Source organism: Cucurbita maxima, unplaced genomic scaffold (assembly GCF_002738345.1).
Source record: "Cucurbita maxima cultivar Rimu unplaced genomic scaffold, Cmax_1.0 Cma_Scf00010, whole genome shotgun sequence".
NCBI lineage: Eukaryota > Viridiplantae > Streptophyta > Magnoliopsida > Cucurbitales > Cucurbitaceae > Cucurbita > Cucurbita maxima.
In genome coordinates, this window is record NW_019272026.1 from 5,997,828 (window position 1) to 6,025,332 (window position 27,505).

General features: G+C 39.0%; 9 protein-coding genes across 13 annotated transcripts; 4 read left to right on the forward strand and 5 right to left on the reverse strand.

Moving 5' to 3' along the window:
- Positions 1-225: 225 nt before the first annotated feature.
- On the reverse strand, positions 226-1,847 carry LOC111484772 (protein MHF2 homolog). Its single transcript, XM_023131358.1, has 6 exons — positions 1,732-1,847; positions 1,556-1,604; positions 1,390-1,430; positions 1,010-1,049; positions 802-855; positions 226-726 (listed from the first exon to the last, which is right to left on the reverse strand). Exons 1-6 carry the CDS (start codon positions 1,753-1,755, stop codon positions 623-625), a joined length of 312 nt encoding a protein of 103 aa, XP_022987126.1. The 5' UTR covers positions 1,756-1,847; the 3' UTR covers positions 226-622.
- A 228-nt stretch (positions 1,848-2,075) lies between these two features.
- Positions 2,076-3,300, reverse strand: LOC111485077 (protein JINGUBANG-like). The gene is made up of 2 exons (XM_023131776.1): positions 2,615-3,300; positions 2,076-2,487 (listed from the first exon to the last, which is right to left on the reverse strand). The coding sequence occupies exons 1-2, from the start codon at positions 3,287-3,289 to the stop codon at positions 2,122-2,124; spliced, it is 1,041 nt and encodes a 346-aa protein (XP_022987544.1). The 5' UTR covers positions 3,290-3,300; the 3' UTR covers positions 2,076-2,121.
- Positions 3,301-5,669: 2,369 nt separating this feature from the next.
- On the forward strand, positions 5,670-8,484 carry LOC111485085 (protein ABHD17B-like). 2 transcript variants are annotated; one of them, XM_023131786.1, is made up of 6 exons: positions 5,670-5,865; positions 5,933-6,238; positions 7,066-7,102; positions 7,202-7,438; positions 7,520-7,567; positions 7,688-8,484. In XM_023131786.1, exons 2-6 carry the CDS (start codon positions 5,937-5,939, stop codon positions 8,177-8,179), a joined length of 1,116 nt encoding a protein of 371 aa, XP_022987554.1. In that variant the 5' UTR covers positions 5,670-5,865; positions 5,933-5,936; the 3' UTR covers positions 8,180-8,484. The 2 variants fall into 2 exon arrangements, with proteins under 2 accessions (XP_022987554.1, XP_022987553.1); XM_023131785.1 differs by having other exon boundaries at positions 5,670-6,238.
- On the reverse strand, positions 8,422-9,313 carry LOC111485090 (peptide methionine sulfoxide reductase-like). Its single transcript, XM_023131791.1, has 2 exons — positions 8,914-9,313; positions 8,422-8,817 (listed from the first exon to the last, which is right to left on the reverse strand). Exons 1-2 carry the CDS (start codon positions 9,241-9,243, stop codon positions 8,563-8,565), a joined length of 585 nt encoding a protein of 194 aa, XP_022987559.1. The 5' UTR covers positions 9,244-9,313; the 3' UTR covers positions 8,422-8,562.
- Positions 9,314-9,966: 653 nt separating this feature from the next.
- On the forward strand, positions 9,967-12,218 carry LOC111485084 (oxygen-independent coproporphyrinogen-III oxidase-like protein sll1917). Its single transcript, XM_023131784.1, has 2 exons — positions 9,967-10,884; positions 10,959-12,218. Exons 1-2 carry the CDS (start codon positions 10,082-10,084, stop codon positions 11,584-11,586), a joined length of 1,431 nt encoding a protein of 476 aa, XP_022987552.1. The 5' UTR covers positions 9,967-10,081; the 3' UTR covers positions 11,587-12,218.
- Positions 12,219-12,259: 41 nt separating this feature from the next.
- Positions 12,260-17,453, reverse strand: LOC111485086. The gene is made up of 9 exons (XM_023131787.1): positions 17,203-17,453; positions 15,847-15,872; positions 14,744-14,828; positions 14,443-14,652; positions 13,327-13,449; positions 13,182-13,239; positions 12,974-13,047; positions 12,581-12,669; positions 12,260-12,495 (listed from the first exon to the last, which is right to left on the reverse strand). Exons 1-9 carry the CDS (start codon positions 17,305-17,307, stop codon positions 12,426-12,428), a joined length of 840 nt encoding a protein of 279 aa, XP_022987555.1. The 5' UTR covers positions 17,308-17,453; the 3' UTR covers positions 12,260-12,425.
- On the forward strand, positions 16,362-27,142 carry LOC111485091 (callose synthase 10-like). Of its 3 annotated transcripts, XM_023131793.1 has the most exons (6): positions 23,107-23,370; positions 24,353-24,415; positions 24,518-24,644; positions 24,754-24,801; positions 25,258-25,416; positions 26,574-27,142. In XM_023131793.1, exons 3-6 carry the CDS (start codon positions 24,597-24,599, stop codon positions 26,730-26,732), a joined length of 414 nt encoding a protein of 137 aa, XP_022987561.1. In that variant the 5' UTR covers positions 23,107-23,370; positions 24,353-24,415; positions 24,518-24,596; the 3' UTR covers positions 26,733-27,142. The 3 variants fall into 3 exon arrangements, 2 of the variants coding, with proteins under 2 accessions (XP_022987561.1, XP_022987560.1); XR_002718624.1 differs by lacking the exons at positions 23,107-23,370; positions 24,353-24,415; positions 24,518-24,644; positions 24,754-24,801 and adding an exon at positions 16,362-16,373; XM_023131792.1 differs by lacking the exons at positions 24,353-24,415; positions 24,518-24,644; positions 24,754-24,801.
- LOC111485082 (adenine/guanine permease AZG2-like) lies at positions 17,909-19,620 on the forward strand. The gene has a single exon (XM_023131783.1). It carries the CDS (start codon positions 17,996-17,998, stop codon positions 19,595-19,597), a length of 1,602 nt encoding a protein of 533 aa, XP_022987551.1. The 5' UTR covers positions 17,909-17,995; the 3' UTR covers positions 19,598-19,620.
- Positions 20,047-22,815, reverse strand: LOC111485088 (phosphopantothenoylcysteine decarboxylase-like). Of its 2 annotated transcripts, none has more exons than XM_023131790.1 (3): positions 22,653-22,815; positions 21,349-21,672; positions 20,047-20,581 (listed from the first exon to the last, which is right to left on the reverse strand). In XM_023131790.1, the coding sequence occupies exons 2-3, from the start codon at positions 21,652-21,654 to the stop codon at positions 20,282-20,284; spliced, it is 606 nt and encodes a 201-aa protein (XP_022987558.1). In that variant the 5' UTR covers positions 21,655-21,672; positions 22,653-22,815; the 3' UTR covers positions 20,047-20,281. The 2 variants fall into 2 exon arrangements, with proteins under 2 accessions (XP_022987558.1, XP_022987557.1); XM_023131789.1 differs by having other exon boundaries at positions 22,625-22,815.
- Positions 27,143-27,505: the final 363 nt, after the last annotated feature.

The following is a 27,505-nucleotide window of genomic DNA, read 5'->3' on the forward strand; positions in this document are numbered from 1 at the left end:
AATTTTGATCAAGGAATTTTATTTATTTCCTTTATATTTTTCTGCTTTTCAATCTTTTATTCAGGCTTTACGAAAAATAGGATCACAAGAATTACTTACTAATGATGATAAATTATTTGATAGTGGAAGAACAAGAATCAGACAGACCTTGTTCATACAAATTCTTTTATTGGCTGCTTGATCCTCCTGGAAAAGACATCTCTTAGCCGACCTTAGAGGAATCTCTTACAAAAACCAAACAAACCAGCAAGAGGAATTTTTAATGGATAGGAAGTTCTTTCATTGAGAAATTTATTCACAACACCAGCTGTGCATTCTGAAACCTACTTCTATAGACTATGGAGTGTGAGCACCGAGTTAGAATTGGACTGATGAACCAGATTGATGTTTGTATTGGGATCAGAAGAAGGCTACAAAACGAGAAAACTCTCCTACCCTCCCAATTACAAACTACTTGAAACATATACCAATATCTACCCCCAAGCCCATTCTATTTATGAGATCTCTCTCATATTAGCAAACTTAGGCATTAACGACTGATACAGCCCCAATAATCACTCCATAAATCAAGAACTTAATCTTCAAGAGCAAAACATTGAAACGTATGAAACAGAATGCTACCTCAAAAGTCCAGTAGTAACTGCGGAAGAATCCTCTCCAAATGAGTGGCTTCAATTCTGCTAATACCTTCTGCTTCAGCAATTGTTGCAGCACGCTGTACGGCCTCTGCATAAATAAAAGAGTTAACCTAAAAGAAGAAGAAATTTTTTATAAACCAAATTAGCTTCTGACTTTAGGTACCTGACACAAAGATTTGTAGAAGTTTAGAGCTCAATTTAAGTGCATTAGCATTGGCTGCATGGGAATAGCGAGGTTAGAAATGGTTTCTGCATCTTCCGGTAGACGGCAACCATTCAAAGAACACGAGCTTGATGGAAAAAAAACTCGCATAATAGAAACTACGATTTAGAAATGAAAAACAAGTTGTTGACGTAAAATCTAATGACACCTGACATCGGCCTGCTCTTCTTTGATGTTCCAGCGTCAACCTGAATAACATATGTGAGCTAAAGATCAACTCCACTGGTCTAATCGAGAAAGAACCTTACTTCAAGTTCGCAACAAGATAGATAATCACTGATTTGTTGTTAAATCCATTAGACTACATATCAACTTTCATATATACTTCTGCCTTGTGCATATGTTCGGTAGTTGAAATGTACACAAAATTGGTAGAATCGTGTGAACTTCAAGAACTAACAAGAGCATTCTAAGATTTACCTATGTACCAGTACATCGAAAACCAAAACGACGACAAACATTTTCACGGAAGAAAATAATAGCGGTTAAAGAGAAATTTTCACAATAAACTCCGGTAAAGGAAATCACCTCACAATCCATAGCATCCGAGCTCTCGTTTTTCTCGCGCTCTGAAGAAATGCGAGCACCAAAACGGAAAATGAAGAAATTATCAGAAAGAAGAGGAAACAAAGATAACTAAAAATTGAAAGAAAAGAAAAACTAGACGGAAGGAGAGAGCGATCCGAAGTCCAACCAAGTGATCTTCTGGTCCACTCAAGCTTGAAGATGGCGTGAATCAGATCCTGTCAATTATATACAAACAAACACCTAGTTGAATGGAAAGCATACAAGTAGCAGACATTTAAGAGAACAAACAATCGACGAATAAAACTTCAATGAAAACGATCAAACTGGAAGATGAAAGATTACAGGATCGAATGTGCTCTCTTCCATGGCGAGCGAGACTAGCGACTGCGAGAGCGAGTCTGCAAGAAGCAACTTTAAAATTACAACTTATTCCGCACCAAATCGTTTTGATCTGCTTTCCCTCTTTCAGTTGCCGCTCGTTTTAGTATTTATATGCATTTATTTGGGCTAACGACTTTTATGTCATTTATTCTATGTATTTGGGCTTGTCTTTTATGCCATTTATTTGGGCTTAAAGTAGGGCCCAATTTGAGGCCTGCACCAAATCAACTCTCTTGTCACGTGCGCAGTTTAATTTTTGAAATTGTTTAAATAAACAAATATATATTTTTTATTTATTTGAAAGAACTTTTAATTTACAAGGGATAACTTAGGGAAATTAAATGGAATAAATCAAAGCCACAACCTCCAAACTCGTATTTCTCCGTCCAAACTGGCACTACAGATCATCAAACACCGTTCACCGGCTCCGACCACGACCAACGACTTCACCGGCGATCTGTGTCCTTCCATCACAGCCGTACATTGATAACCATTTGTGACGTCACCTCTCCAAATCCTGACGGTCCGATCCTCGGACCCACTGACTAACAAATCTCGGACACTATACAAGCACAATACAGCCCCTTCATGACCCCATAAAGCCTCCACAAACCCAATCTGCTTCCCCGCCTCATCTTTCTTCCACACCATTATCAAACGGTCACTGCTCCCGGAAAACATCACCGTCCCTCCCTTGTTCAGTGCGATTGCATTTATCTGTTTCAATATAGACATTAAATTTGTTACTAATCATGTCGGGATGATACTGTCATTTTGAACATAAACTCTAGTAATTTTGAACTCCACCTAATAATTATAAACAAAATTTAGGGGTTATGCTTACCGAGGATTTATGCTTGTCCAAAGTCTTCACCAACCTATGCTTCTTTTTCTCCCCCTCCCTGATCTCCCAAACTCCGATAATCCCATCGGCAGAGCCAGTGTAAACGACGCCGTTCTGACCCACACCAACCGCGTTGACTGCATCGTCGTGGGCTTTCACCGACGACAAACACTTATGGTCGGAAGCACTCCAAACCTTAAAACTCCGATCCCAGGAAACAGAGTACACAAACCCCTCATTAACCACCAACCCAGAAACCGCATCCCAATGCTCAATCCACAGCCGCTTGTGGTGGCGCCGTACATGAACGTAATTACTCGGCGAAATAAACCGGTAGAGCTTGTCCTTAACGGTGGGAAGAGTAGCCAGAAGACGGTGTCTGTGTCGTCGTTTTGAACAGGTGATCTTCCACACGCGGATCTTGCAGTCCTGGTGGGCCGTGAAGATTTTCCAACGCCCAAAAGCGATGGACTTCACGGACCCCGAAGCAGCGTCGTTAGTGCGAAGCGTGTCGATTTGGGTAAAGTTGGTTAAATCGAAGACGGCGATTTGGTTGGTGGAGCCGGAGTAGAGGAGCCCGTTGTGAGCGGCCAGGCAACTCGTGTTTGGGGTTGTGAGAGTCGCAAGCTGAAACGGCGTCGTTTGACATGGCATTGTGCATGTTTGAGAAACCATGGAGATCAACGAGAGACTGTCTGCAATGGAGAAGATCCGGTCGAGGGATTTTCAGGTTATAAAAGCGTGGGAGCACTTGTGATGTGTGCTACACGTGGCGACAGTAGAATAATTTTAACATTCTTTATTTGCCACGTGTCCTAATGGCGGTTGATGCGATTAGTTTATGCCGTTTCGGTTGTCTTGGGAATTCGAGTCACTGGATGGAGAGATGCCTGATTGGTCGGGATTTGATTCAGGTGTGGGAGGACCCATCAAAGATACGGAAATCGGACATTTTCGTAATTTTATGGTATAAAAAATTCTAATAACTTAACCAATGCTATAATTTTAAATTTTATTAGAAGTTATAATTTAAGCAATTTAAATTTAAATAAAATTATTAAACATCGTCTTTTCTAATTACTGTAATGCAACGTTGATTACATATATTTAAGAGACTTATATCTATCTCATTATTACTCTAATATTATATTTATATGTTATTTTTTTCGTGGTAAATTTCTATACATGAATAATAAACCATTACTCTAATTAAAGTTAATATTTGTTAATATTATTATTATTTTTCATTTTATGTGATTGTTGAAATAATTGAACTCGCAATTAATTTCTATACTGATAATTGCATTAGTAAAATATTTTATGTCCCTATAAGCCCTAAAACCTTCAAATGTAGCCCAAACAAGTCTCAATTATTCATATATTAAAAACTATGTGGTAGGTAGAGATTGAACATTATTTAAGTTAAAAGGGAGGCAATGTCTTGCAGGGCAAGTAGAATAAAAAGAGGGGAATATCAAATCACATAAACTACAATGTTTTTTTTTTAGCAAAACATGTGACATGTGACATTAAATTATTAAATTATGTACTATATAATTGAATCTGAAACGTGTCATGTTCTTAGTTAAGTTTGTTTAAATATATCGAAAAAGGGGAGACAATAGGAGGGCATGTGTCCCATAGACCAATGGAGGTGCATCAAATGATTATTGTGGGAGCAATGTGATGTGATCAACCACTCTTGATTGAGACAAATGCAAGGGCGCGTTAACAAAATTCCCTCAACCAATCAAGCGAAGAATAATATAAAATTTGTCGTCTTGTAAAAAATAAAATGTACAAGTCGTAGCTATAGATTATTGAGAGGAGTAGTCCTGCGTTAACAAATTAGGATGAATATCAAACATGAACCGACAATATGAAAGCGTGTGGGAAAAGAAAAAAAAAAGCTGACCCATTTCAGCTTTGAAATGGTAGGGGGAGTGGCAGGAGAGAGAGAGAGAGGGGGAATGTAAGGCGATAAGTCCAAATTGAGTGAGGCCCATTTCTAATGGGGCTGGGTTGTAGTGTAGGGCAGGCCGACACTTTGTTTCTTTGATGTATTTTAAATATTTTAAAAATTATCATACATTTTTTAAATATAAAAATTAAAATTGTATTTTATTTATATTATTTTGTGAGTGGAGAATTTCTCCCGGTGGTGGCCTGTCATTTGGGAGAACGGTTTTCCGTGGTCCTTCCCTAAAGAAACATTTTACTGCATAGTTTCTGAGTTTTTAGTGCACGTGGAACAGTCTTCTTTCTCTCTCTTCTTTTTCCACCCTATCAAAACATGCCACCTCAGACTCCCATAGAAATTTTAAAAATGATATGAGAATTCATTTATTAGATATGATTTTTAATTTTGTAACTTTATTTATCTATTAGATATAATAAATATAATTTTAGGGAAGGTTTTTATACGAAATTAGAAACCAAACAGACATAGTTGAGATTGAATACTAATTATATATACATCAATTATTGAGGCTTTTACAGTGAACATCAAGGAGAGATGTGGCGCTTGGGCAGCAATAAAAAATAACGTCAGAGAAGTACAATCAATAGCAACTCAATGTTCATTAAAATAAGAAAGAAAAACAATATTTTATTTATTTATTTTGTTTTACCATTCAGTAATATTATTTTTACTGTCAATTTTCACCCTACAAAATAATATTATTTGAGTAGGCAATGGAGGGAAAAGAATTAGAATGGTCACTTTCTGTGGGCTTTGCCGGAAGGGGGCGGGGTTCAAAATCATAGAGACACGAGCAACGAAATGGGACAGCCTGTCAAGCCGTTTTCAAACTTCATTTTTTAAATTTTATTTATTTCTTTATTTATTTATTTATTGAACTGTCACATTTAATATTATCCTTCCCTTCAACATCACTCCATCTGCCTCTCATTTATATATATTTAATTATTTAAATATTTGCAAATATTGCCATGCAAATTCATTCCCTAGAAATTATTATTATTATTATTTTTTTTTTTTTTAAAGACATAATATGAAGATGTGTGGGCATAAAGAAGGTAACACGGATGGTTCCATGACATTGGCGGTGACAGAATCGGTTCCTCTTGAATAAACAAGTGAAGAAGAAGAATAGAGCTCTCACTTTCTCGCGCCCCGAAGGCTTCCCCCCACACCCCCACCTGCTTCTCTCTGCTCCGATTCTAACACATACTTTGCGGAGAAGGAAGCTGAACAAAAGCGAAGGAACTTCAACGCCCAAGGGGAATGTGTAAATTTCCGCTCTCTGTGTTCTAAATTCCTTCTCTGAATCCCAATCTTACTGACAGAATTCACAGGCTCATGGGTGGGGTTACTTCGTCCATGGCTGCTAAACTCGCCTTCTTCCCTCCTAATCCACCCTCTTACAAGCTCGTCAAAGACCAACCCACTGGCCTTCTTCTCTTGGACCCTTTTCCCCACCGCGAAAATGTCGATGTCTGGAAGCTCCCCACGCGTAAAGGCAACGAGATCGTCGCGGTTTACATCCGATACCCTATGGCTACTTCTACGCTTCTTTATTCACATGGTAATGCTGCTGATGTTGGTCAGATGTACGAGCTCTTCGTTGAGCTTAGTATCCATTTGCGCGTTAATCTTCTTGGGTATGTCCATTTCTGCCTTGTTCTTCTTCAATTCGTGCCTTTAGAGGGCATTTCCTTATAATGGCTGAGTTTCAGGAGTTTGTTATATTGATGTTTTAGGCGAATTAGTGGCGAATTAGTGACGAATTGACCTTGCCCATTTGATCAATCTGTGATTTCAAGTCTCTGGTAGTTGAGGATTGGGATTTTGAGCTGCTTGCTGGAAATTAGATGCTTATACTTGGGTTGAAGGCTATAGTATTTGGTGAATTTTAGTGGTTGCTTTTAATTGTTGTTATTAGGCTCTGTTTTTGAGTTTTTGAAGTAGACTTGGTTTGGTTGATCTGTTAGAGTGGTGATCTATCACAGATCTAAAATTTGGAAGATGGTTCTGTAGGTGTGGACTTCGAATAATCACTCTCCTGGGATTTGTTCACCTTCTTTCTTTCTTATCTATTAGCGGTGGGCTTGAGCTCTTACACATACTACTCTTATTCTACCACAAAAGAGCTAATACGAAATCCCGTCTCACACGATCGTACGAAAACCAAACTAAACTCGAAAGTTTCAAAAATTCGTTCCCAATCTTCCTGACAAAGTGAAATGAGAAATATGAACCACAAGCCTCCGAGTTTACAGCACCATCGTGGGCTCAAGACCAGAGTGGATTAAGTGTGGTAGCTGAGTCTGTTTACTTGGTTTTTTTATGTAGACATAAAAGAAAAGGCAAACGTTTTTCGCTGTCTATTGATTTGTTTCCCTTGCAATGTTATATCTTTGCTCAATGGGACAATCTAGAGAAACTAACTGCAAAGATTAAACCAAACTTCATCTTTAAACTTATGCAGATACGATTATTCTGGATATGGGCAATCCACAGGGAAGGTAAAAGCAGATAATCGGTTCCACGCTTCAAATTTCAGTACAAGTTAATCTTCCTTCTGTCATTCATAACTTGTTTTGTGTTTATAATTCTTGTTGCAGCCAAGTGAGCACAATACTTATGCAGATATTGAGGCTGCGTACAAGTGTCTTGAGGAGAAGTATGGTGCTAAGCAAGAGGACATAATCCTTTATGGTCAATCTGTTGGAAGTGGCCCAACTTTGGACCTTGCTGCACGTTTGCCTCGACTGCGAGCGGTTGTCCTGCATAGTCCTATATTGTCAGGATTGAGAGTCATGTATCCAGTGAAGCGCACGTATTGGTTCGACATCTATAAGGTCCTATATTGTTTGTCATAACATGATCTTTCTTATCTAATATTGTGAATTCATGATGTTTTTCCCTTTGATTATCTGCAGAACATTGATAAAATACCTTATGTAAAGTGCCCTGTGCTGGTAATTCATGTAAGTTCTTTGATCTTAAAGATCTCACGTTATCAAAAAAGTTAGAGATTGTGTTTTATGCTTTGACCCGATCTGTTCGATCTTATTCTGACTGTGATTCCTTAATGTTTTCGTTTCTAGGGAACTTCTGACGATGTCGTTGATTTCTCTCACGGAAAACAGCTCTGGGAGCTGTGTCAAGAGAAATATGAACCCTTGTGGCTCAAAGGGGGAAACCACTGTGATCTTGAACTCTTCCCAGAATACATTAGGCATCTCAAGAAATTTGTATCCACAGTTGAGAGGTCACCTTCACAAAGGAAAAGTTCAAGGAAAAGCACAGACCGAATGGAGGCCCCAAGAAGGAGCACGGAATGTTTCGAGGTCCCAAGAAGAAGCACAGACAGGCGGGAGAAGCCGAGGAAAAGCGTGGAGAGACTAGATAAATCAAGACCTCAAGGATTCAAGTTTACCAACATTGAGAAGCTAGAGAAACTAAGAATCTCACTTGACCAAGTAGAGAGATCAAGGAGAAGTGTGGAATACTATGAGAAACCGAGGAGAAGCATCGACCAACAGTTTGAAAAAGCTCGAAAGAGTGTCGATTGGTTGGATAGAATCCGTGCTGGGTAGAGCTACAGATTGCATTGGTGAAGGGGAGGGGTGATTCCCTGATAAAAAGAAAGGGGTGGTGGTATACAGAGAAGAAAGTGCAGGAAACATTGGAAACAGGTACTGGGGATTCTACTAATTCTTGATTTCTGGAAAATGGGTGTTTGTTCTCACATGTTCATAGTTTTTTTACCTTCTACCTTGCTTGTTAATAGAACCAAATCATTATTGTTAATCCCCTCAAAAGTGAAGCTCTGCTATGTCTCATGAACTTCTGATATGTATTATTTAGAAGACATAATCCAAAAGAGTAGTATTTCATACAAGTTTTCATGTTATTTTGATCAATAATGGATACCAAAGCCAAAAGCAACAAAGGAAAGGGCATGAAATCTTGGGTGGTCTTAACCATAGCATCTAATGGGATCGGTGCAGCCCTTTTGAGCAGACTGCTTCAGGCCTAGCCCTCCTCCCTTCTCAAGATACTGCTGATGGTACTCTTCCGCCCTATAGAACCTCTTGGCTGCAACAATCTCTGTTACAACTTCCTTGTCTTTTAGCTCCAACTTCTTGGCTTCTTTTGATTCATGTGCTAAACGAGCTTGTGCTTCGTTGAAGTAATATATCCCAGATCGATATTGCGCCCCTACGTCCTCCCCCTAATAACCAAAACAACAGCAAACCAGAAGCCTTTTGGGTTTACAGAATCATATCAGAAACAAATTATGTGTATAGAAAGTGGAAGTTCTGCATACTTGGCGGTTGATGGAAGTGGGATCGATGCGAGACCAGAGGAGAGAGAGGAGGTTGGTGTAAGGGCAGAGTTTCGGGTCGAACACGACCCGAACAACCTCCACGTGATTGGTTGTTCCGGAGCAGACCTGTTTGTAAGTTGGATCTGGGGTGTGGCCCTGAGAGTAACCAACTTCGGTTTTGACCACGCCTGCAAGGCGCTGGAAGGCGAGCTCGACTCCCCAAAAGCAGCCGGCGCCGAACTCTGCAAACTCGTAGGCTGGATTTTCAGGGACATCGGTATCCTGGTCTAGTGCCGGGTTGCGCCCGCCAGAATCTGCACCAGAAGCCATTCCCCGCCGTTTGACTGGTTTTGTAACGTTGGTGATAGCAAAGAGAATTTATTCTATACTTTTCATTAAATAGATAAAAATAGAGACAAATATAGATTGGAGTGAGCTGTTGGAAGGGAGAAATGATTGGCTGAGATTTAAAAAATTGGCAAACAAAGCAAGTATCAATAGCTACATATTAAGAACAATGGGTGGAAATGCAATGAATCTGGACTCCCTCCATCTATGAGACAAGGATTATTGGGAGTAAGTCTCACGTTAGTTAATTTAGTGGAAGATTATGGGTTTATAAGCGGGGAATACTATATCCATTTGATTTTTGAAAAGTAAGCTTATAAACCCTATTTTATCCTAGGATTCTTTTTAGGAATATTTTCGAAGTCCAATTGGGACATATTTTGAATTATAATATTAATCAATTTTGTTACGATGGTGTATTGTCAATTAAATATTGTATACCTCTTTTCCCATTATTGCTCTTCTTCTCAAAGTTGGCCTTTCATTTTTTGCATTACATTTTCTCTCGAATAAAATAATCCATTTTTTTTTTAGATTTTTTTTTTTTTATTTTTTTTTTATTTTTATGGATAATCAGTAAGACGACAATTTCATGAAATTATGTCCAAACATTGATTATAAAGAAAAAGAAAAAAATTTGATTTATTTTAAAAATAAATAACGAAAGAAAAAAAAGGATAAATGATCTAATTTTAAATTCAACCAAATAAAAGCATGTGTTTATCCTTCTGTTCGCTATAAATTCCCCGTTTGGTTCAAATATCCACGACTGTCTTCCTACGCAGCGCTCTCTCTTCCACTCTTCCCTCTCCTCGTAGCCATGAACATTCAGCAGGTCGTTCTAAAATCAAGCTTTTTTCCCATTTTCTTGACCTTGTCAAGCAAGCCCAATATGCGTAAAGTAGCATCTCTGTGCACCATGCCCAATATTTATGCACGTATCACGCCAAGTGTTCGAGAAAATGCCTCAACCAAAACCCCCACTACCAGTCCCCCTACTTCAGCCTACATCCACCTCCCTTTTTGTCGAAAGCGCTGCCACTACTGTGACTTCCCCATTGTCGCTTTGGGATCTTCCTCCTCCCAAACCGACGACGACCCTCGAATTCGGGACTACGTGGAGTTGCTTTGTCGAGAAATTAATGCCACAAAATCAGAATTCCAAACCGACCGGCCCCTCGAAACCGTCTTCTTTGGAGGCGGCACCCCTTCTCTTGTGCCGCCGAGGCTCGTCTCAGTTATCTTAGATGTGCTGGGGTCGAAATTTGGGATGGCTAAGAATGCTGAAATCTCTATTGAAATGGACCCGGGCACTTTTGATGCGAAAAAAATGGAGGGTTTGATGAAGTTGGATGTGAACAGAGTGTCTTTGGGTGTTCAGGCGTTTCAGGAAGAGTTACTCAAGGCTTGTGGAAGGGCTCATGGAGTTGATGACGTTTATGAGGCTATTGAGATCATTAAGTCTTGTGGGCTTCAAAACTGGAGTATGGATCTCATATCTTCTCTACCTCACCAGACAACTGAGATGTGGGAAGAGAGCTTACGCCTCACTATTGAAGCACAACCAACTCATGTTTCAGTATATGATTTGCAAGTTGAAGAAGACACAAAATTTGGGATATTGTAAGTAGCAGTGTGTTGGATATGAATAATTTAGATTGTTGCTATATGTGAAATTTGAACTTGGGCATGTGCAGGTACAAGCCAGGGGAATTTCCATTGCCTTCTGATACAGATTCAGCTGGATTCTACAGAATGGCTTCAAAGGCACTCGCTGAGGGAGGTTATAGCCATTATGAGATCAGTAGTTACTGCAAGAGCGGGTTTGAGTGCAAGCACAACTCTACCTATTGGAAGAACAATCCTTTCTATGGTTTTGGTTTAGGGGCGGCTAGTTATCTCGGTAGTTTGAGGTTCTCCAGGCCGCGGAAATTGAAGGAATACACCAGTTATGTACAGAACTTAGAGAAGGGTCTTGTGGATTGCCATGGAGATAATGATGTTGATATCAAGGACATGGCCATGGATGTTGTGATGCTTTCTCTCAGAACTTCCTCAGGCCTTGATTTACAATCTTTCGGAAAAGCTTATGGTGGTCATCTTGTACATTCTCTTTGCAGGGCCTATGAACCTTACATCAAAAGTGGCCATGTGGTTTGCTTGGATGAGCAGAGGAGAGCTCTAACAGTTGATGAATGCAATGGCTTGGTATTGAGCAAAGATGATAGTTTAACGAAGCTGAGGCACATTCGACTTGGTGATCCAGATGGGTTTTTATTATCAAACGAATTGATCTCTCTTGCATTTAGAGTCATATCTCCCTGAATGTTAGAATTCCAACCTGCTTTGGCTCGTCTTTCCTGATTCCAAATTTTGTGTTCCAAGTCATATTTCCGGTATTTTAAAGAGGACTAAATGATTGCCAGTTTTTTAAGAGAGTGCAGGATCCTGCATCTGGCATGAGAATCTTGCGAATTAATCCTAGAGGAAGTTCAAGATTGCTCTCGAGACCAAAATCAATGTTCTGATTATAAAGTTGAGCTAATTGCATACCATAGAATAGATTGTTCTTCATGGGAGTTGCGGCAAAGTACGACTAAACCAGCAAGCTGGATGAGACGATCATGGATGAACCTCTGATCAGGTTGGCAGTTGGGGCTGAGTTCACTCTGAAAATTGATTCATTAAAGTCGTACTATTGCCGTTTCAAAGTTGACGCTGATACTTGGAAGTAATTGTTAGCAATATATGAAATGCCACGCAATCTTGAAAACAAGACTGACCTAGCATATGATGTTAGTGGAGAAAAAGGTCGATTCAAACAAGGGAATGATGTGGTTATTAAGGGAAAAAAAAGTTTATATTTTCATAGATTTCTAATCCCGAATACAATACATTCACACTGGTAATCAACCTCCATTTCTTCCAATTCTTTTTCTAAAATAAGAAAAAAAAAATGTAATTGAACAGAAATAGAATAGATGATGACAAAGAAAGATGCAAATGCCGGAGAACAAAAAGAACTCACTTAGTTTAATGCAAGATATGTCGGAGGTACATTTAGGTGACACCATGGCTATAGAACATTTGGCTATGATATTCTGAGCCCCAGAGTTGACGAACTTAAAAATCTAATAGTGAAGTTTGGTTGAAGGTGATACCAGTTACAAGGGTTTGGTTTTACGTCCAGCCTTTGAGATTCTTCTAAGCACTTCGATTCCGTTTCTCGATTCTCTAGAAAAGATGCCCATAAATAAAAGGGGTTACGAATCATGCAAAGATTATTCATACGAGGCATCAACAAGATAAAAGAAAGTACCTGCGGTGCAAATAGACAATGACATAGAAAATTGGTAGCAACATCAAAATCAGTATTGAAGATGCCATGTAAAAGATGCCTGGTTGCCTCTGCAGATATAAAGTAGTCAATAAGAAAGAAACATCGAATGAAACTCCATATGTGTAAGAAGAATTTTAATATGAAACTATAAACAATTCCCTTTTTTCGTTCATTCACTCTTTCTTTCTTTCTTTCTGTTTTAAAAAAAAATAATAAAATTGGACGGCTCACCAGTCCATGGCTTTCCACAAGGGAGTGACATATTTGGAGGTGAAACAAAATTTTCTTAATAAGCAGAATACCAACTTGACATATTTATTGCAAGTAATGATCAAACAACCGACAGCAAATGGCTTATGTTTAAAGGCACACCTCCGCTCCTCTAGAAAATGGCCTTTGTTTCTCAGTGCAAGAATGAGCTCCACAGAATTGATGAAGAAACAACTCTACGGAGTACCTCAGTCATCAGATTAAAAATTGTGAGCAATTCCATGAGAAACCTTTGAAAAGAACAGATATAACAACTAAAAAGGGAAAAGGAGAAGAGCTTGATGGGTGGGGAGAAGGAGAAGAAACTTACCATGAAGACGGCTTGCTGATGGTCCCTCATTAATTGGAAAACAAGTATCAGCAAGACTCTGTTAAAGAACTTAAAGAAATGAACGATGCAATACGTAAAAGAGAAGACAGGAAATTAGCAAGCATTTTGTGTACCACTAAGCAACCTCACATAAATGCTTGTTCCTAGCTGCAGCTGCAGGCTTGCATTTAGATTTACGTGACTTGATATCCATCTTTAGGTCACAATGTAAAGCCCCACATAAATCAGCTAAGCACTTCCCGTGACTCTGCATTTACTAATAGCATGGGTAAACAACAGTAATCAAACTCAAAAGCAAGCAAATAAAGAACACAGACTGAGTTCATAAAAATGCACAGGAGCTACTTGAGGTGAATAATCCAAGCTAACATACGTCTCGTGTCCAAGAATCTTCAGATGTAGGTAGACATCAGGTAAATATCTTGTGGGAAGAAAAATAAAACCATGAATATAAAGCCTAATATATGCAGATATTGAGCAGTTTTTATGGCATTAAAAACTGCTCCATGGAGCATTTTTCGGGAAGCCATGGTTTCAGAGAAATTTCCATGTCATTTTAGGTGAGAAGGATGAGTATAGATGAGATTGATTATATCATGACTTCCTTGACTCGAGAGAAATTGTTACGTTTCTCAGGAGAGATGGATGGGTGAAGTGAGATTGAAGATAGCATGACCTTCTCGGCTTCTACACGGGACTAGTTCGACTAAGCTTTCATTGGAACTACGCTACTATCCTCATACAAGCCAATCAGAGCGAATTTTTGTGAATTTTTCTTCAGAAAATATGTCATCCTCTCCTTTTCTGCACTCTTCTCTTGCTATTGTTCGTTTTCTGATCAGTTAGTTCTAGGATTACTGCAATGAGATCATTTGTTGTTAACTGATATTCAAATACTTGAGACACTCACCCACTTTTGTCATGAAAGTAAACCTTCTTATTCACAATTATTAGAGGAAGCAGCAGACACATGTTAGTAAAAAGTCAAATGCCACTGTCTGTTATAACTTGAAATCCAAGTAATTATAGATGATACTACGAGAAACCTATGCCTTATGCAATGGCCAATTCCAAATAACAGCAGATACAAGGACATGACCCAAAAATGATAACCATGATATATAATAACTTTAGGCCAACATGAGTATAGCTAAGTGGTAATTGGCATGTACTCCTCTGATAACTTTAAAGAATATACTATAATTATGAACGATGATTATAACATGAAGGAAGAACATACAACATTCAGAAGATCGTAATGTCTGTTGTCGAAATGCTTATCAAGATATTTTTCTGCACGAAAGCTTTTCCGACAGTATCCACACTGCCAATGATTTATATCAAAATGAATCTTGTGCTGTTCCTGATCTCTGAAGAGATCATTGTTTGGATGAAGCCTACACTTGGTTGAAACCTGATAATTTTCCTTCTCAATAAACGGCAGAAAATGCTGAAGTAGAAACAACAGAACGTCAATTAACATGTCTGTTTCAAACGGTAGAGTCCATAATCTTAACTGGTAAAGAAAGTTTAGTCCGTACCTCCTCAAGAATATTCCAGGCTGTCCTACTTCTTTCTCTGGAACAATGAACTTCCTCAAAATGCTCTTTGTCTTGCTCGAGAGGTCTACATAAACAAATTTAAATAGTGAAGCCAAAAGTGGCGAATAGTATGTTTGAAAAATGAGACACACAAGGCAGCAGCTACTCGCTTGCCTAGGATGAGAGACACACAAAAGATAACAATAAGATGCATTGGTTAGTGAGAGTGAGAGAGTGACAGAAAGAGAAATAGAGGAGCAAAAATGTAAAAAAAGAAAAAAAAAAAAAAAGAGAGAGAGAGAGAGAGAGAGAGAGGGAGAATGTAGAATACATTACAGTGAAACTTGAAATACAAAATTGGGCATCAACATATTTTCTTCGGAATCACATAAATTGCTATTGCAAGTCAAATGGTCGAAGAAAAGTTAATGGATTTTTAAAATTGACTCGGAACAAACACACATTTCATGGATTGGGAGTTTCGGTTGGCGGTGATGAAGAAATTTGAATGTGAAGATAAATTGCTGAAATGGATGATGGATATATTTCAGACACTGAATTTTCAATATTTCTTGGCAGCACAGGGGCTAAAACAAGGTAGCCTGTCTCCTTGTTTATACGAATAGGAAATACTCTGAGCAGCTAGACCAGTCCAGAGATGCAAAAGGACTTGTTGGAAAGTTTTTGCACTGGTTAAGAGAGAATTCTCAAAACTCAGTTTGCTGACCTTACAATCATTTGCTATGAGATAACTAAGTTTTTACTGAAATTTATGTTTAAATTAATAAATATGTTTAAGACAGCTTTAAGATTAGATCAATGTAGAGAAGTCTTCTGTATGCAATATCAATATTGTAGTGGATAGAGTAAAACTAGAAGTAGCCAACATGAAAATTTTTGTTTCTTTTAAATATATGCGTATGTGCGTGTGTATGTGCATCTTATTTGGTGAACTAATACACAGAAGATACAGTATATCAAATGAATCCAGTAACTCAGTTCGATTAATCAATACTCTCACATGTCAGCTAACTTTGGGTTTTGACCAAGCTATAACTTGAGAGAGGGAGAGAGAGTCCACTGTGATGAGGAAAAAGAGCTACCTCGTAGTTGCAGATTGCTCCTCGTCCTAAAATGAATGAAAAAGACCAAGGTAAGAAGAGTATATCCAGATAGAAGTGTAAGGATAAGAATTAGCAAAGTAAGCAAATATAAAGGGCAATGAAGAATTGTCATAGGGGAAAAACATCAGGGAAACTGGCAGCATCCATTTCACTAGTATTTCTATAGTTCCATCACAAGCAGATCGCAGTAAACAGAAGTCCAACTGTTATTTTCTATGGTCTGAGTGACAGTTAATTTGGCCAACTTATACGTGAGTGCTGACAATGGCTAATATCCCGGTTACACTACTGTAAACTGATTGGTTCAGGACCTCTTTGCATAACGTGGTTTCATATTAGCTGATAGAGTCAAATATTAAATCACAAATCAACCAATCAACTCAAGAGCTTAAGCTCATGGACAATGGAAAATTTAAATTATATCAATAGTTCAATACTCCAAGGTTGAAGATTGTTGGGAGGGAGTCCCACATTAGCTAATTTTGGGAATGATTATGGGTTTATAAGTAAGGAAGACATCTCCATTGGTATGAGCCCCTTTGGGGAAGCCCAAAGCAAAACCACGAGAGCTTATGCTCAAAATGGAAAAAATCATACCATTGTAGAGATCTCCGATTCTTGACATGGTATCGAAGTCATGCCATTAACTTAGTCATGTCAATAGAATACTCAAATATCGAACAAAGAAGTTGTGAGTCTCGAAAGTGTCGAACAAAGGGAACAAAGGGTGTACTTTGTTCGGAGGGAAGGATGGTTGGGAGGGAGTCCAATTTTAGGGAATGAGGCCTTTTGGATTGCCAAAAATTTGCTCTGTTTTGTATCGGCTGATTTGAGTCTAATTTTCAGTGGCGAAAGTGGATGCAAATCCTAAAAGGTTTAACCCACTCTAATTCCTCTGTATTTACCTATTCCTTTCTCTTTACATGTTCGTAGCTTATAACTGATTGATTCGTAGAGTTGATTAATTGTTATGCTGATATTATTGACAATTTTGTTACCCAGTTGACACAACTCTAACCGTCTAAGAGACCTATCAAATAACCTAATAGAGTACATTCAAGGAATAACTGAGTAGGAAAAGTATTTTAATAACATTTCTCAGTTGCGAAATCTTCCTCGCAAAGCTTGTTCCAGATTAAAAAATAACAAACAGAAAATTGCAATTGGTCGAGGCTATTCCAAATCCAAAAAGCTCAATCCAGGACTAGAGACGGATTAGAAAAACCTCATTGGATCGTAGTAAGAAACAGAAACGACACAAGCCATGGTTTTCGCATCAAGACCAACTCCTACGATGTATGGGTGTTTAGGTATCTATAACGACAGATTCGGTACCTGATTACTCTCTGAAGGAGGTAGCGCCAATGCAAAACGAACAAAGTCTTGTAGAGAAATCAAAACTAAAAGAAGAATTATGCTGCCTGTTGTTGCTTTCTTCATTGCTCTGGCGATCTCCAAGTTGCAAAACCCGGCTACGAGCCACTGCGACCCGATTGGGGTCTTGGAGATTCGAATTCTAGCCGCGAAGAACACGAACTTTGCCTCTCGAATCACATACGCGTGGCGCGGAAATTCCACCGTTTATTCGGTGTTTAATACGGAACATTCGTATGTTTTTTTTTTTTTTTTTTTTTTTTTTTTTTTTTTTTTTTTTTTTTTTTGTACAATTGATCTCAAAAAGTTTCATTTTTAATTTCTAAATTTTAAATATTTCAGACATTAGAAATAAATTTGAAAAGGTAAATATGCTTTAGACTATGCTGGAAAGAAATTAAAAAATTTAATTACAATTAAAATGATCAATATAAGAGAAACACATCTAATTAAAACTTTAGAATATGCTGTCAACTCATTGTCGATTTATGATATTTAGTAATTAATGTATTACCTTGTTTGGGTTGAGTTTATTATCCAGTTTGTTAAGTATGAGTTGCTCCTATTTTTCATAATATCCTAATATTTATTCCATCACCGTCACCGTATATACGTATGGAATACAAATACGTTACCATATAAAGAAAATGAAGCACATGGTGGTACTATAACCAACCCACTCTCCATTTTACAGATTTCTATATAAATCTTCCCTCACACCCACTCCATCACCATTTCCCACACAGAGACTAAGATGAGTGGCGGCGGCGGCGGCGGCGGCGGATTTCGATGCTCATGGGGCAAAATGGGGAGAGGTTTAAACGAGGCAATTGCACGCAGCGTGGTGGGGAGATATTTCAAGCTTGAAGCTCGAAATAGCTGTTTCACTAAGGAACTACGAGCGGGTTTAGCCACTTTTCTTACTATGGCTTATATCATCACCGTTAACGCCAATATCCTCACCGACTCCGGCGGCATGTGCTCGATGGCCGACTGCTCCGCGCCGCCGAATGCCACCGCTGGGCCGGACTGCATGTTCAAGCCCAATGCCGGCTACCAAAATTGTCTTTCCAAAACCAAGAGCGATTTCATGGTTGGCACTATTTTATCGGCCATGATTGGTTCCTTCGCCATGGGAGTTTGTGCTAATCTTCCTTTGGGCCTCGCGCCTGCTATGGGCCCAAATGCGTATTTGGCGTATAACTTAGTGGGCTTTCATGGCTCCGGCCCAATCCCATACCGAACCGCGTTGGCCATTTTCTTGGTCGAAGCTTTTGCGTTTATTACTGTTTCTGCGCTGGGGATTCGTTCAAAGCTCGCGAGACTCATACCTGATTTGGTTCGGTTCGCTTGCGCCGCTGGGATTGGGCTTTTCATAGCTTTTGTGGGCCTGCAATCTCACCAGGGGTTGGGCCTAGTTGGGCCTGACTCAGCCACATTGGTCACACTTGCGGCCTGTAGCCGTACAAATCCAGAAACCGGAGAATGTATTGGAGGAAAAATGCAAAGCCCAACGTTTTGGCTTGGGTCCATCGGGTTTGTAATAATGGGCTATGGGCTAATGAAAGAGCTTAAGGGCAGCATGATATACGGCATCGTTTTCGTCACGGTGGTGTCTTGGTTCAGAGGAACGGCTGTGACGTACTTCCCTCACAGCCCACTCGGCGACGAAAGGTACAACTACTTCAAGAAAGTAGTGGACTTTCACAAAATCCAGTCAACAGCCGGTGTTGTTAGCTTCCACGGCTTCAACAGAAGCGAGGTATGGGTAGCCCTAGTGACTCTGTTTTACATCGATGTGATCGCGACGACGGGAACGCTTTACACATTGGCCGAAATCGCTGGACTTGTGAACGACCGAGGAAGTTTCGAAGGCGAATACGTGGCGTATCTCGTCGACGGTGCCTCGACGGTGGTGGCGACGATGCTTGGAGTTTCCCCCATCGCGACGTACGTGGAATCGACGGCGGGGATCAGAGAGGGAGGGAGGACGGGGATTACGGCGGCGGTGGTGAGCTTTTGTTTTATGATGTCGTTGTTCTTCACGCCGTTGTTGTCAAGTGTGCCGCCGTGGGCGATCGGGGCGTCGCTGGTGATGGTGGGAGTGATGATGATGGGGGTGGTGAAGGAGGTAGATTGGGGGAATGTGAAGGAATCGGCGTCGGCATTCGTGACGATGATACTGATGCCGTTAACGTATTCGATAGCGAATGGGATAGTGGGTGGGATTGGGGTGTACGTTGCTCTGAGTATTTACGACCAGGTTTTGAGTTTCATGAATTGGTTGATGATGAAGATGGGGAGGAAGGTTGTGGTGGAAGACCAAAACCAGGTCTCGGCTGTTAACCGCTGCTAATGCAGAGTTGACATCTGTACTTTAGACTTCTATTTTATTTTTTAGAATCACTCTAATTTTTCTATTTTGAATATCTCTGAAATTAAAAAAAGTAACCTTCCAAAAATTCTAAATACATTAAAAGTTTAAAAAATACCCCTGAAATAATTTCAAAAACAAAAGTAACCTTTAATATCTCTTTCAAAAATAACATTAAAAAATTTAGAAAAGTGTTAATTGGGTAAATAAAAGTATCCTTTAATTTTTTTAAAAAGTAAAATGATACTAATGAAACCGTTTGAAGTTAAAATAATGGTTTTGAACATTATTATTATTATTAAAAGTTTGGAAGTAGGACCGGCTAGAATGAAATATTTTTGGAAACTAAAATTTTCCCAAAATCAAAACTACAAGATTATGTTAAATTCTCATCTATCAGTATTGCACTGAACTAGTGTGCAGTTTAAAAATCAGATGAAAGTGTTGTTTATTGGTGTAGACGAAACGATGCAAAGTGAGATTACAAGTGAGAAGAAAAAATTGGGAAGAGAAGAAAAGAGACATTTACAGGCTACCCCGCCAAATCTCAGTGAAAGCACAGGAGGGAAGAGCTTCACGAGATGGAGAAGGGGCATATAGATATATTATTATTGCAGCTTGAAATTTGTGTATGCATACAAAATCATCCAGTTTGTCTTCATTATTTTAAGCCGTAAATCTTACTGCTCTGGCTGCTTCTTGTTTCTTACGTTGTAACTCTAAGAATAGCAACACAGTGGCGGAAATGTGGCCCGGTTCGGCCATGGCGCCATTGCAGTGTTCCCCATCCCTTAACCGTGGTCGTATCAGAGTAACTCCAATATCATCAACGGACGAAAGATGTTTTTCAGTGAAAGGATTCTTCCACATTAAAGCGTTCATGGCAGGTGCAACGAAGAGAGGCTTGCTGTAGTCCCATGCTCGTACCACGCAAGTTAATAGATTATCACACAATCCTCCCGCAATCTAATAACAACATACACAGACATTAGTAGAGTTGAGTTTACTAAACCCCTTCTTCAATGGCAATTGCTGCAAGGCCAGAAACAGGACACTAGACGTAACAAAACAACTATACTTTTGAATAGAAACTGAAACATTTGGTCAAGAACTTTCAAGTTATACCAAGATTTATAGTTTTGATTAGAAAGGTCACATAACTCAATGCAAGAAGATATGCCAAATGCATAATATCACCCTCCCACTGAGATAATAGTTTTCTCAATCAAGATGCACTAACGGCCCAAACTCACCATTAGCAGATATTGTCCTTTTTTAACTTTCCCTTTCAAGTTCTCCCTCAAGATTTTTCCACACCCTTAAAAGGAATGCTTCGCCCTCCTCTTCAACCAATGAGAAATCTCACAATCCACCCTCATTGGGGGCCAGCGACCTCGCTGGCACACCACCCGGTGTCTAGCTCTGATACCATTTGTAACAGCCCAAGTCCACCGCAAGCAAAACGTGTCTACTAAAGAGAGATTTCCACACCCTTATAAGGAATGTTTCATTCCCTTCTCCAACCGATGTGGGATCTCACAAATAAAGAGCTATGAGCATGCCGCATAAAACTAAATGGCTGGTTTACAAAGATTCTATGGCATCAAGTGACAAAGATTTCCTGCCTGTTAACTCCATAAGTTGTTTAGTTGGTAATTCATTTCTATGTTTAACTTGAAGTATGAGGGCAAGAGGCAGGACTTATATAACGATGATCAAACATATATTATAACCTTTCCAAGTGTGTTTGCAGAGAGTGGAGCGATTATCATAATGTCAGCCCAGTTGCAAAGCTGAATGTGAAGCATGGTGTCACCAAGTTTTCTCCAACTGTACCAATCCTGGTCATCGATCAAAAGAAAGAAATTCTTTGGGAAGGATGCTCGGTCGATGAAGAACAATGCTGCCTTTGTGACAACTGCTCGAACTTCGGCCCATTCAGAAAAACCCTGGCATATACATCTAAACTTTACTGCAGCAACACTTCCACAAGCAGCAAGAAGAATGTGTGGTCTTCTTCGAGGGTTATTGACTTGCATTGGCTCCCTTTCGACTTCCTACAATATTCCAAATTGTAAGCGTAAGTTTCTGTTTCGAAACTATACACAGAATATTGAAGAAAAACTAAAGCAAGCCCAAACAATTTTCAATTTGCATCAATCAATGGTTGCTACGGTTAGACAAACCAACTCTCCACAATGGTATAATATTGTCCACTTTGAGCCTAAGCTCTCATGACTTTGCTTTGGGCTTCCCCAAAAGGCCTCATACTAATAGAGAGAATATTCTTTGATTATAAACCCATGATTAGTCGATGTGAGACTTTCATCATCCAATTATACATGAGAATAAATTTTAGAAACAAATATGGTAATAATGCTAAAAACAGTTTTCCATCCCTTTCTCATAGATCCAACTTGACAAGACGATTAGCCCTCAAATAATTTATCCCTAATGTGGTGCACGTAGAAAGGGATGTGCTTTATTATCACTTCCCAGCATGCACAACCTACTGAAGGCCAAGGGTCATTTTAATCGCCTATCGCCAGGTCTTGGTTTCAGTTGGCGTTCTCAATCCAAAACAAATCACAAATCAGATACAGGATTTAGCCGTAAAATCAACTTCTTCCATTAAGCGAGTATGCACATGTACATATAAAACGCGAATCAGCAAATACTCGTACAAATCTTTGAGCAAGTTAAGAATACAGTAGAGAACAAGAAAGTTGACTTGATTTATTGTCAGAATTCAGCTCAATGGGCTCGCAAACGCAAAATCACACAGACGGTACCCAATGCAAGATTCAAGAACCAAAATTCCAAAATAAGTTGATACTCCAAAATTCTACCGCGACGAAATTCGTTTCTTGCAATAAAGAAGTCAAGAATTGTTCAGAAATTCAAAATTATGAAAATGGATATCATCGTTTAGCCGTTTAACTCTTTATAAATCTAAAATTGTATAAAGAAAATGCATATATTAAATATGGGAAAAGAGAAACAACGAACCCCGAAAATGATTTAATTCCTCGAGAACCTGATGAATGGAGCTCTTACTCCTCAAGAGCCTGATGAATAGAGCTCTAAAATGAAATTAGCAACTGGATTCTCGTACTGCGATTTCGGTATTTCCTTTGAATTTTGTAACGAAATCTGAAAATCTGAATTCTCTACTCTGAACTCTGAATTGATCTGGAGCATGAACTTAGGATGAAGAGGGAAAATGGAGTATTTAAATAGACGTGTTTGTGCCACGCAAACGACGCCGTTTAGAGAAGAGGGAAAATGGGCCAGCGTGCCGGTAGTTTATGAGATTAACTTTATAAATATTAAAAAATGTGTTTACTGGTCCCACATTCTCGACATCGGTAGCGAGGCCACCCTAGGATGAGGAGGGCAAATGAGTAATTTCGCATAGCGCCACCCAAAACCGAAAATGTTCCCGCGTTTTGATAAATGTCTGTAATTTGGATTTTACGTCTTTCAGTTTTTGGTTTTCAGCTTAAATCGATCGGTAACTTTGAAGGTGAAGTCGTGGGCTCTCGATCGTTGATACAGCGCAAGAGCACCATGGCGAGAGTTAACGGCAAATGGGAGAGGCTAGTGCGTGCGACTTCGAAGAGATTGCAGCTCAGAAATGCAGGGCAGGGCCATGGGAGGACTCCCTGTGGGATTGTTGGAGCTGTACGATCCTGACGCTATATTGCTGTCTGCCGATGAAATCCAAGCGGAGGACTCCAATGTTGCTAGGATTTGTAAGCATTTCGGCTCTCATCCCTTATGTTTTTTTTTTTTCCTTTTTTCAGAACTTCGTCATGGGCGTTGAGTTGGGTACCTTAAAAGTTAGATTTCTCCGATGTTAAATCACTGATGAACCCTAAAGCATTGAAATATGTTAAATCACTGATGAACCCTAAAGCTTAAGCCAATGGATTAGATAAATATAATTATATTAATACTTTGACAAAAGGTTTTGTGATTTGTGGATCACCTTGAAGGGGTATTGATCATCCAATTACCCCGCCTTTAAAAAGAAAATTGAACTGTATTGAAGGTGTTTTAAATCATCGATTTGATGCTCGAGGGCAGTGTTGTTATTTATTTAGTGTGCAACACAGAGGTGTGCTTCAATTGCTGAGTGGTGAAATGTCTTCCTCATCCAGCTATCCTTAACTTTTGTACTTGTGTTAGATCCACAATGTTCGTGTCAACTTTTCAGAGTCTGAATGCATTATGGGCATCCTGATGTGTTTGACCGTATACTCGAGGTGGTATTTGCAACGGATTAAGTGTAACAATTCAAGTCCTCCGCTAATAGATATTGTCTAATTTGGCTCACGTATCACCGTCAGTCTCACAGTTTTCCACATTCTTATAAAGAATGTTTTGTTCTCCTTTATAACTGATGTGGGATCTCACAATCCACTTCCTTGAGACCAACGTCCTCGCTGGCACATTGTTTGGTGTTTGGTTTTGATACAATCTGTAACAATCCAAGCTCACCGCTAGTAGATATTGTTCTCTTTAGCCCGTTACGTATCGTCGTTAACCTTATAGTTTTAAATCGAATTTGTTAAGAAGTTTTCACACTTTTATAAGAAATGTTTCATTCATCTCCACCCGAGCGTGCAGGTCATTTATTTTGGAATTCTATTGATTTCTTACTGCATTTATTTACTAATTCGCAGACCATCTCAAGTTTTTTTTTTTTATAATATGCATTTATTCATTTACTAGGTGGCAACAGGTTTGAATTCCACTTTGAGGCAGGGTAGCATTACACACCACAAGTACATTCAGGTTTGATATCATTATTTGCCTTTGGATTTTTTATGATCAACTACTCTTTTAAGGTTGGAAAAGGAAGGGATGTTGGGTTAAACCAAATTGGCCTGTTTGAAGGGAAAGTATCAGGTGGTAATGGAGAGAAAATTCTCAGAAGGGATGCTTACAGGCTTGGCAACTTTTTGATTTCTTCAGAATGCCATCGTCTTATTTCACAACTGTTGGTTACTATGCATGCACAATGGTTGGTTCAATTCCATTTCTTCTCTGTTCCAATATATTGTAACCCAATGCAATTGATTTTGCTAGTGTCTGGAGCTCTTTCCTCACAAACGTCTTTTTGTTTAGTGCAGATGACAGTTCTTGTGGTCTATATTTTCTTGTATGGACGGGTTTACTTGGTATTGACATTTTACACATCCATGCATGACATAATTCTCTTACAAATCTATGAATATTCATTCTTCGTAGAAATATTCATGACCATTTGGACAGAAAAAATTTTGTTCCGCGTTTTTACCAAATTTTGGGTACCTGTTTTTATGTAATATATCAATTATTAGGTACCTTTCATGGATTTGTTTTGTATGATTTTACTTAATGTCATCAAGTCTTAGGAAAACTTATTTGTGCTTGTAATTTTCCTAGTTATTTTGTGAAGATGTACATATCTATGTGTTAATAATCTATACATCGTCATATAACATCAATTTATCAAATACTGTTACTTATGTTCGAAATTTGATTAGTTAAGTTTCTTCGTGCTCAATACTGACTTGTTGAGTTTCCTCCTATATAGTATGTTCAAAGATTGATTGGTTGTGAACGAGAAATCAATTTGTCTTAAAAAATTTCAGGTCTTCTCCGGACAAGACGAAGCAATCTCAAGAAGAGAAAAGATGTTGGGAAGCACAGCATTGGATACCGCACTGAATGCTCGGTTTTTGTTCCAGATTGGAGTTTTTACAGCAGTCCCTTTGATAATGGGTTTTATACTTCAACTTGGACTGCTCAAGGTAGTGTATCTATCAATTCATTTTTTTTCTAGGAAAGATTTAAGCAAGATCTTAGATTTCCTTATTGAATTCGCCATACCTTTTGACAACATGTTATCTGCTCATTTGGTAGTCTTAAGGATATGGGAGAAAAAAACTATGCTACATCCTGCCACAATCTCATTCTCCCGCCAAATTTCATCTGGAGTTCAGCTCACAGTAGAATTAGACTCAAAATTTTCTAGTATCATGGACTTCATCACCCAGTTGATCCAACCATGGCCATGAGGCGACTAGACCAATGTCCACACTATATAGATTCTGAGGTGAGTTTTGGGAAATAGGGTAATCAATGTTTCAGACCCCGGTAATATATCAAATAAGACACCTTGGGTCCCTAAGGGGGTGGATTGATCCACATCGGTTGGAAAGGAGAGCGAAACATTCTTTTTAAGGGCGTGAAAACTTCTCACTAATAGACGCGTTTTGAAACCATGAGGTTGACGGCGATACGTAGGGACCAAAACGGACAATATCTGCTATCGGTGGACTTAGGCAGTTACAAATGGTATCAGAGTCAGCCATCGGGTGGTGTGCTAACAAGGACGCTGGGTCCCCAAGAGGGGTAGATTGTGAGATCCCATATTGGTTGAGAGGAGAACGAAGCATTCCTTATAAGGGTGTGGAAACCTCTCCCTACCAAACGTGTTTTAAAATTGTGAGGTTGATGGCGATATGTAACGGGCCAAAGCGGACACCGCGATGGGCTTGGGCTGTTACACTTTGTAGTCCAGCACATCAAATTTACTTTCACTACTTGAGAAGTCATTTCATCCATAGTGATTTCTTCAAAGTTTTTATTTAGGTATGTTCATGATTTGATTGCTTATGCCCTATTTGTTAACCATGTGGTTTTTGTTTTTGGTTTTTGAAAAGTAAGTTTTGAAGTTGGGAGGAAACAATCATAAATTTCTAAAACATAGAACTAAAATTGAAATCGGTATCAAACGGGAAATCATCTGTTTCGGATTCGTTATTGCTTGTCACTGGTGATGCTATAAATTTCATTGCTTCTTAATTACAAATTCTGGACTATTGATACTGGTGAAGCTCTATCGAAATCTAAACCTACCTTTATTTTTCTGGACTATTTTCTGTCTTCTGATTTTCCCTCTTAGGCACGTATTCAAACATTGCGAGGACAAATATTGGAGACAACTTTGACTGTGAGGTTCTTCATATTTCAATATGGAATTGTGTACAAACTCCATCTCACAGGAAAGCACACATCACTTGCGGTAACCTCTTTTTCATGGCTGGCCTTTTCTTTTTATTGATAAGAAAATGAAAAGATTGAATATATGGCAATGCTATGTTTAGTCAAAGCTTGAAATATGATATGGTTGATGTAATAGTATTCTTTGTTGGCTGTGGCCGCTAGAGATGAGTATTGTAACAGCTCAAGTCTACCGTTATAATATATGGTCTTCTTTGAGCTTTTCCTTCCAAGCTTCCCTTCAAGGTTTTAAAAACACGTCTTATTAGAGAGAGTGTGGAAACTCAATCTAAAGAATGTTTTGTTCCCCTCTCCAACCGTTGTGGGATCTCACAATCCACCCCCCTTGGGGCCCAACTTCTTGCACTCATTCTTCTCTTCAATCGATTGCCAACAAGGTAACATTGGAGAGAGGAATGAGTGTCAGCGAGAACGTCAGACTCCAAAAGGGGGTGGATTGTGAGATTCCACATCGATTGGCGAGGGGAATGAAGCATTCTTTATAAGAGTGTGGAAACTTCTCTCTAGCAAACACGTTTTAAAAACCTTGAAACTCAAAAGGAAAAGCCTAAAGAGAACTGTGACAAGCATGATCAAAATGATGGTCTTCTAATTGTCAAGAAATACCAGAAGTACTTGGTTTCATTAAGTTAATCGAAGTAGGCTACTTAATGTACTAAAACATAACATTTATGCTTGAGATTTCTTAGGTTCTACCATGAAAATAAATGTAGACTATGGGAGATTGGTTTGATTCATTCGCTTCTCTGATAAACAACTGTCTCCATGTTTAGTTAAATGGTTTCTCGTGGGTGTGCTTGTTGGGATTGTTTT

Bases quoted from the DNA above. Each gene is read 5' to 3' on its own strand.
- LOC111485085 (XM_023131785.1), top strand. From the start codon at position 5,937: ATGGGTGGGGTTACTTCGTCCATGGCTGCTAAACTCGCCTTCTTCCCT. The intron at 7,103-7,201 runs GTAAAAGCAGAT...TTCTTGTTGCAG, and splicing joins ATGGGCAATCCACAGGGAAG to CCAAGTGAGCACAATACTTA. The intron at 7,439-7,519 runs GTCCTATATTGT...GATTATCTGCAG, and splicing joins ATTGGTTCGACATCTATAAG to AACATTGATAAAATACCTTA.
- LOC111485082 (XM_023131783.1), top strand. From the start codon at position 17,996: ATGAGTGGCGGCGGCGGCGGCGGCGGCGGATTTCGATGCTCATGGGGC.
- LOC111485090 (XM_023131791.1), bottom strand. From the start codon at position 9,243: ATGGCTTCTGGTGCAGATTCTGGCGGGCGCAACCCGGCACTAGACCAG. The intron at 8,818-8,913 runs GTATGCAGAACT...TTTGGTTATTAG, and splicing joins CCACTTCCATCAACCGCCAA to GGGGAGGACGTAGGGGCGCA.
- LOC111485086 (XM_023131787.1), bottom strand. From the start codon at position 17,307: ATGAAGAAAGCAACAACAGGCAGCATAATTCTTCTTTTAGTTTTGATT. The intron at 14,829-15,846 runs GTAGCTCTTTTT...TTGTTTATGTAG, and splicing joins GAGCAATCTGCAACTACGAG to ACCTCTCGAGCAAGACAAAG. The intron at 12,670-12,973 runs GTGTGCCTTTAA...TTATATCTGCAG, and splicing joins CATTTTCTAGAGGAGCGGAG to AGGCAACCAGGCATCTTTTA.
- LOC111485091 (XM_023131792.1), top strand. From the start codon at position 23,253: ATGCAGGGCAGGGCCATGGGAGGACTCCCTGTGGGATTGTTGGAGCTG. The intron at 23,371-25,257 runs GTAAGCATTTCG...AAAAAATTTCAG, and splicing joins CTCCAATGTTGCTAGGATTT to GTCTTCTCCGGACAAGACGA. The intron at 25,417-26,573 runs GTAGTGTATCTA...TTTCCCTCTTAG, and splicing joins TTCAACTTGGACTGCTCAAG to GCACGTATTCAAACATTGCG.
- LOC111485084 (XM_023131784.1), top strand. From the start codon at position 10,082: ATGAACATTCAGCAGGTCGTTCTAAAATCAAGCTTTTTTCCCATTTTC. The intron at 10,885-10,958 runs GTAAGTAGCAGT...GGGCATGTGCAG, and splicing joins GACACAAAATTTGGGATATT to GTACAAGCCAGGGGAATTTC.
- LOC111485077 (XM_023131776.1), bottom strand. From the start codon at position 3,289: ATGGTTTCTCAAACATGCACAATGCCATGTCAAACGACGCCGTTTCAG. The intron at 2,488-2,614 runs GTAAGCATAACC...ATATTGAAACAG, and splicing joins TGGACAAGCATAAATCCTCG to ATAAATGCAATCGCACTGAA.
- LOC111484772 (XM_023131358.1), bottom strand. From the start codon at position 1,755: ATGGAAGAGAGCACATTCGATCCT. The intron at 1,605-1,731 runs GTAATCTTTCAT...TATAATTGACAG, and splicing joins AAGAGAGCACATTCGATCCT to GATCTGATTCACGCCATCTT. The intron at 1,050-1,389 runs GTGATTTCCTTT...TATGTTATTCAG, and splicing joins CGGATGCTATGGATTGTGAG to GTTGACGCTGGAACATCAAA.
- LOC111485088 (XM_023131790.1), bottom strand. From the start codon at position 21,654: ATGCAAGTCAATAACCCTCGAAGAAGACCACACATTCTTCTTGCTGCT. The intron at 20,582-21,348 runs GTTATAATATAT...TGTTGTTATTAG, and splicing joins CTGCAAACACACTTGGAAAG to ATTGCGGGAGGATTGTGTGA.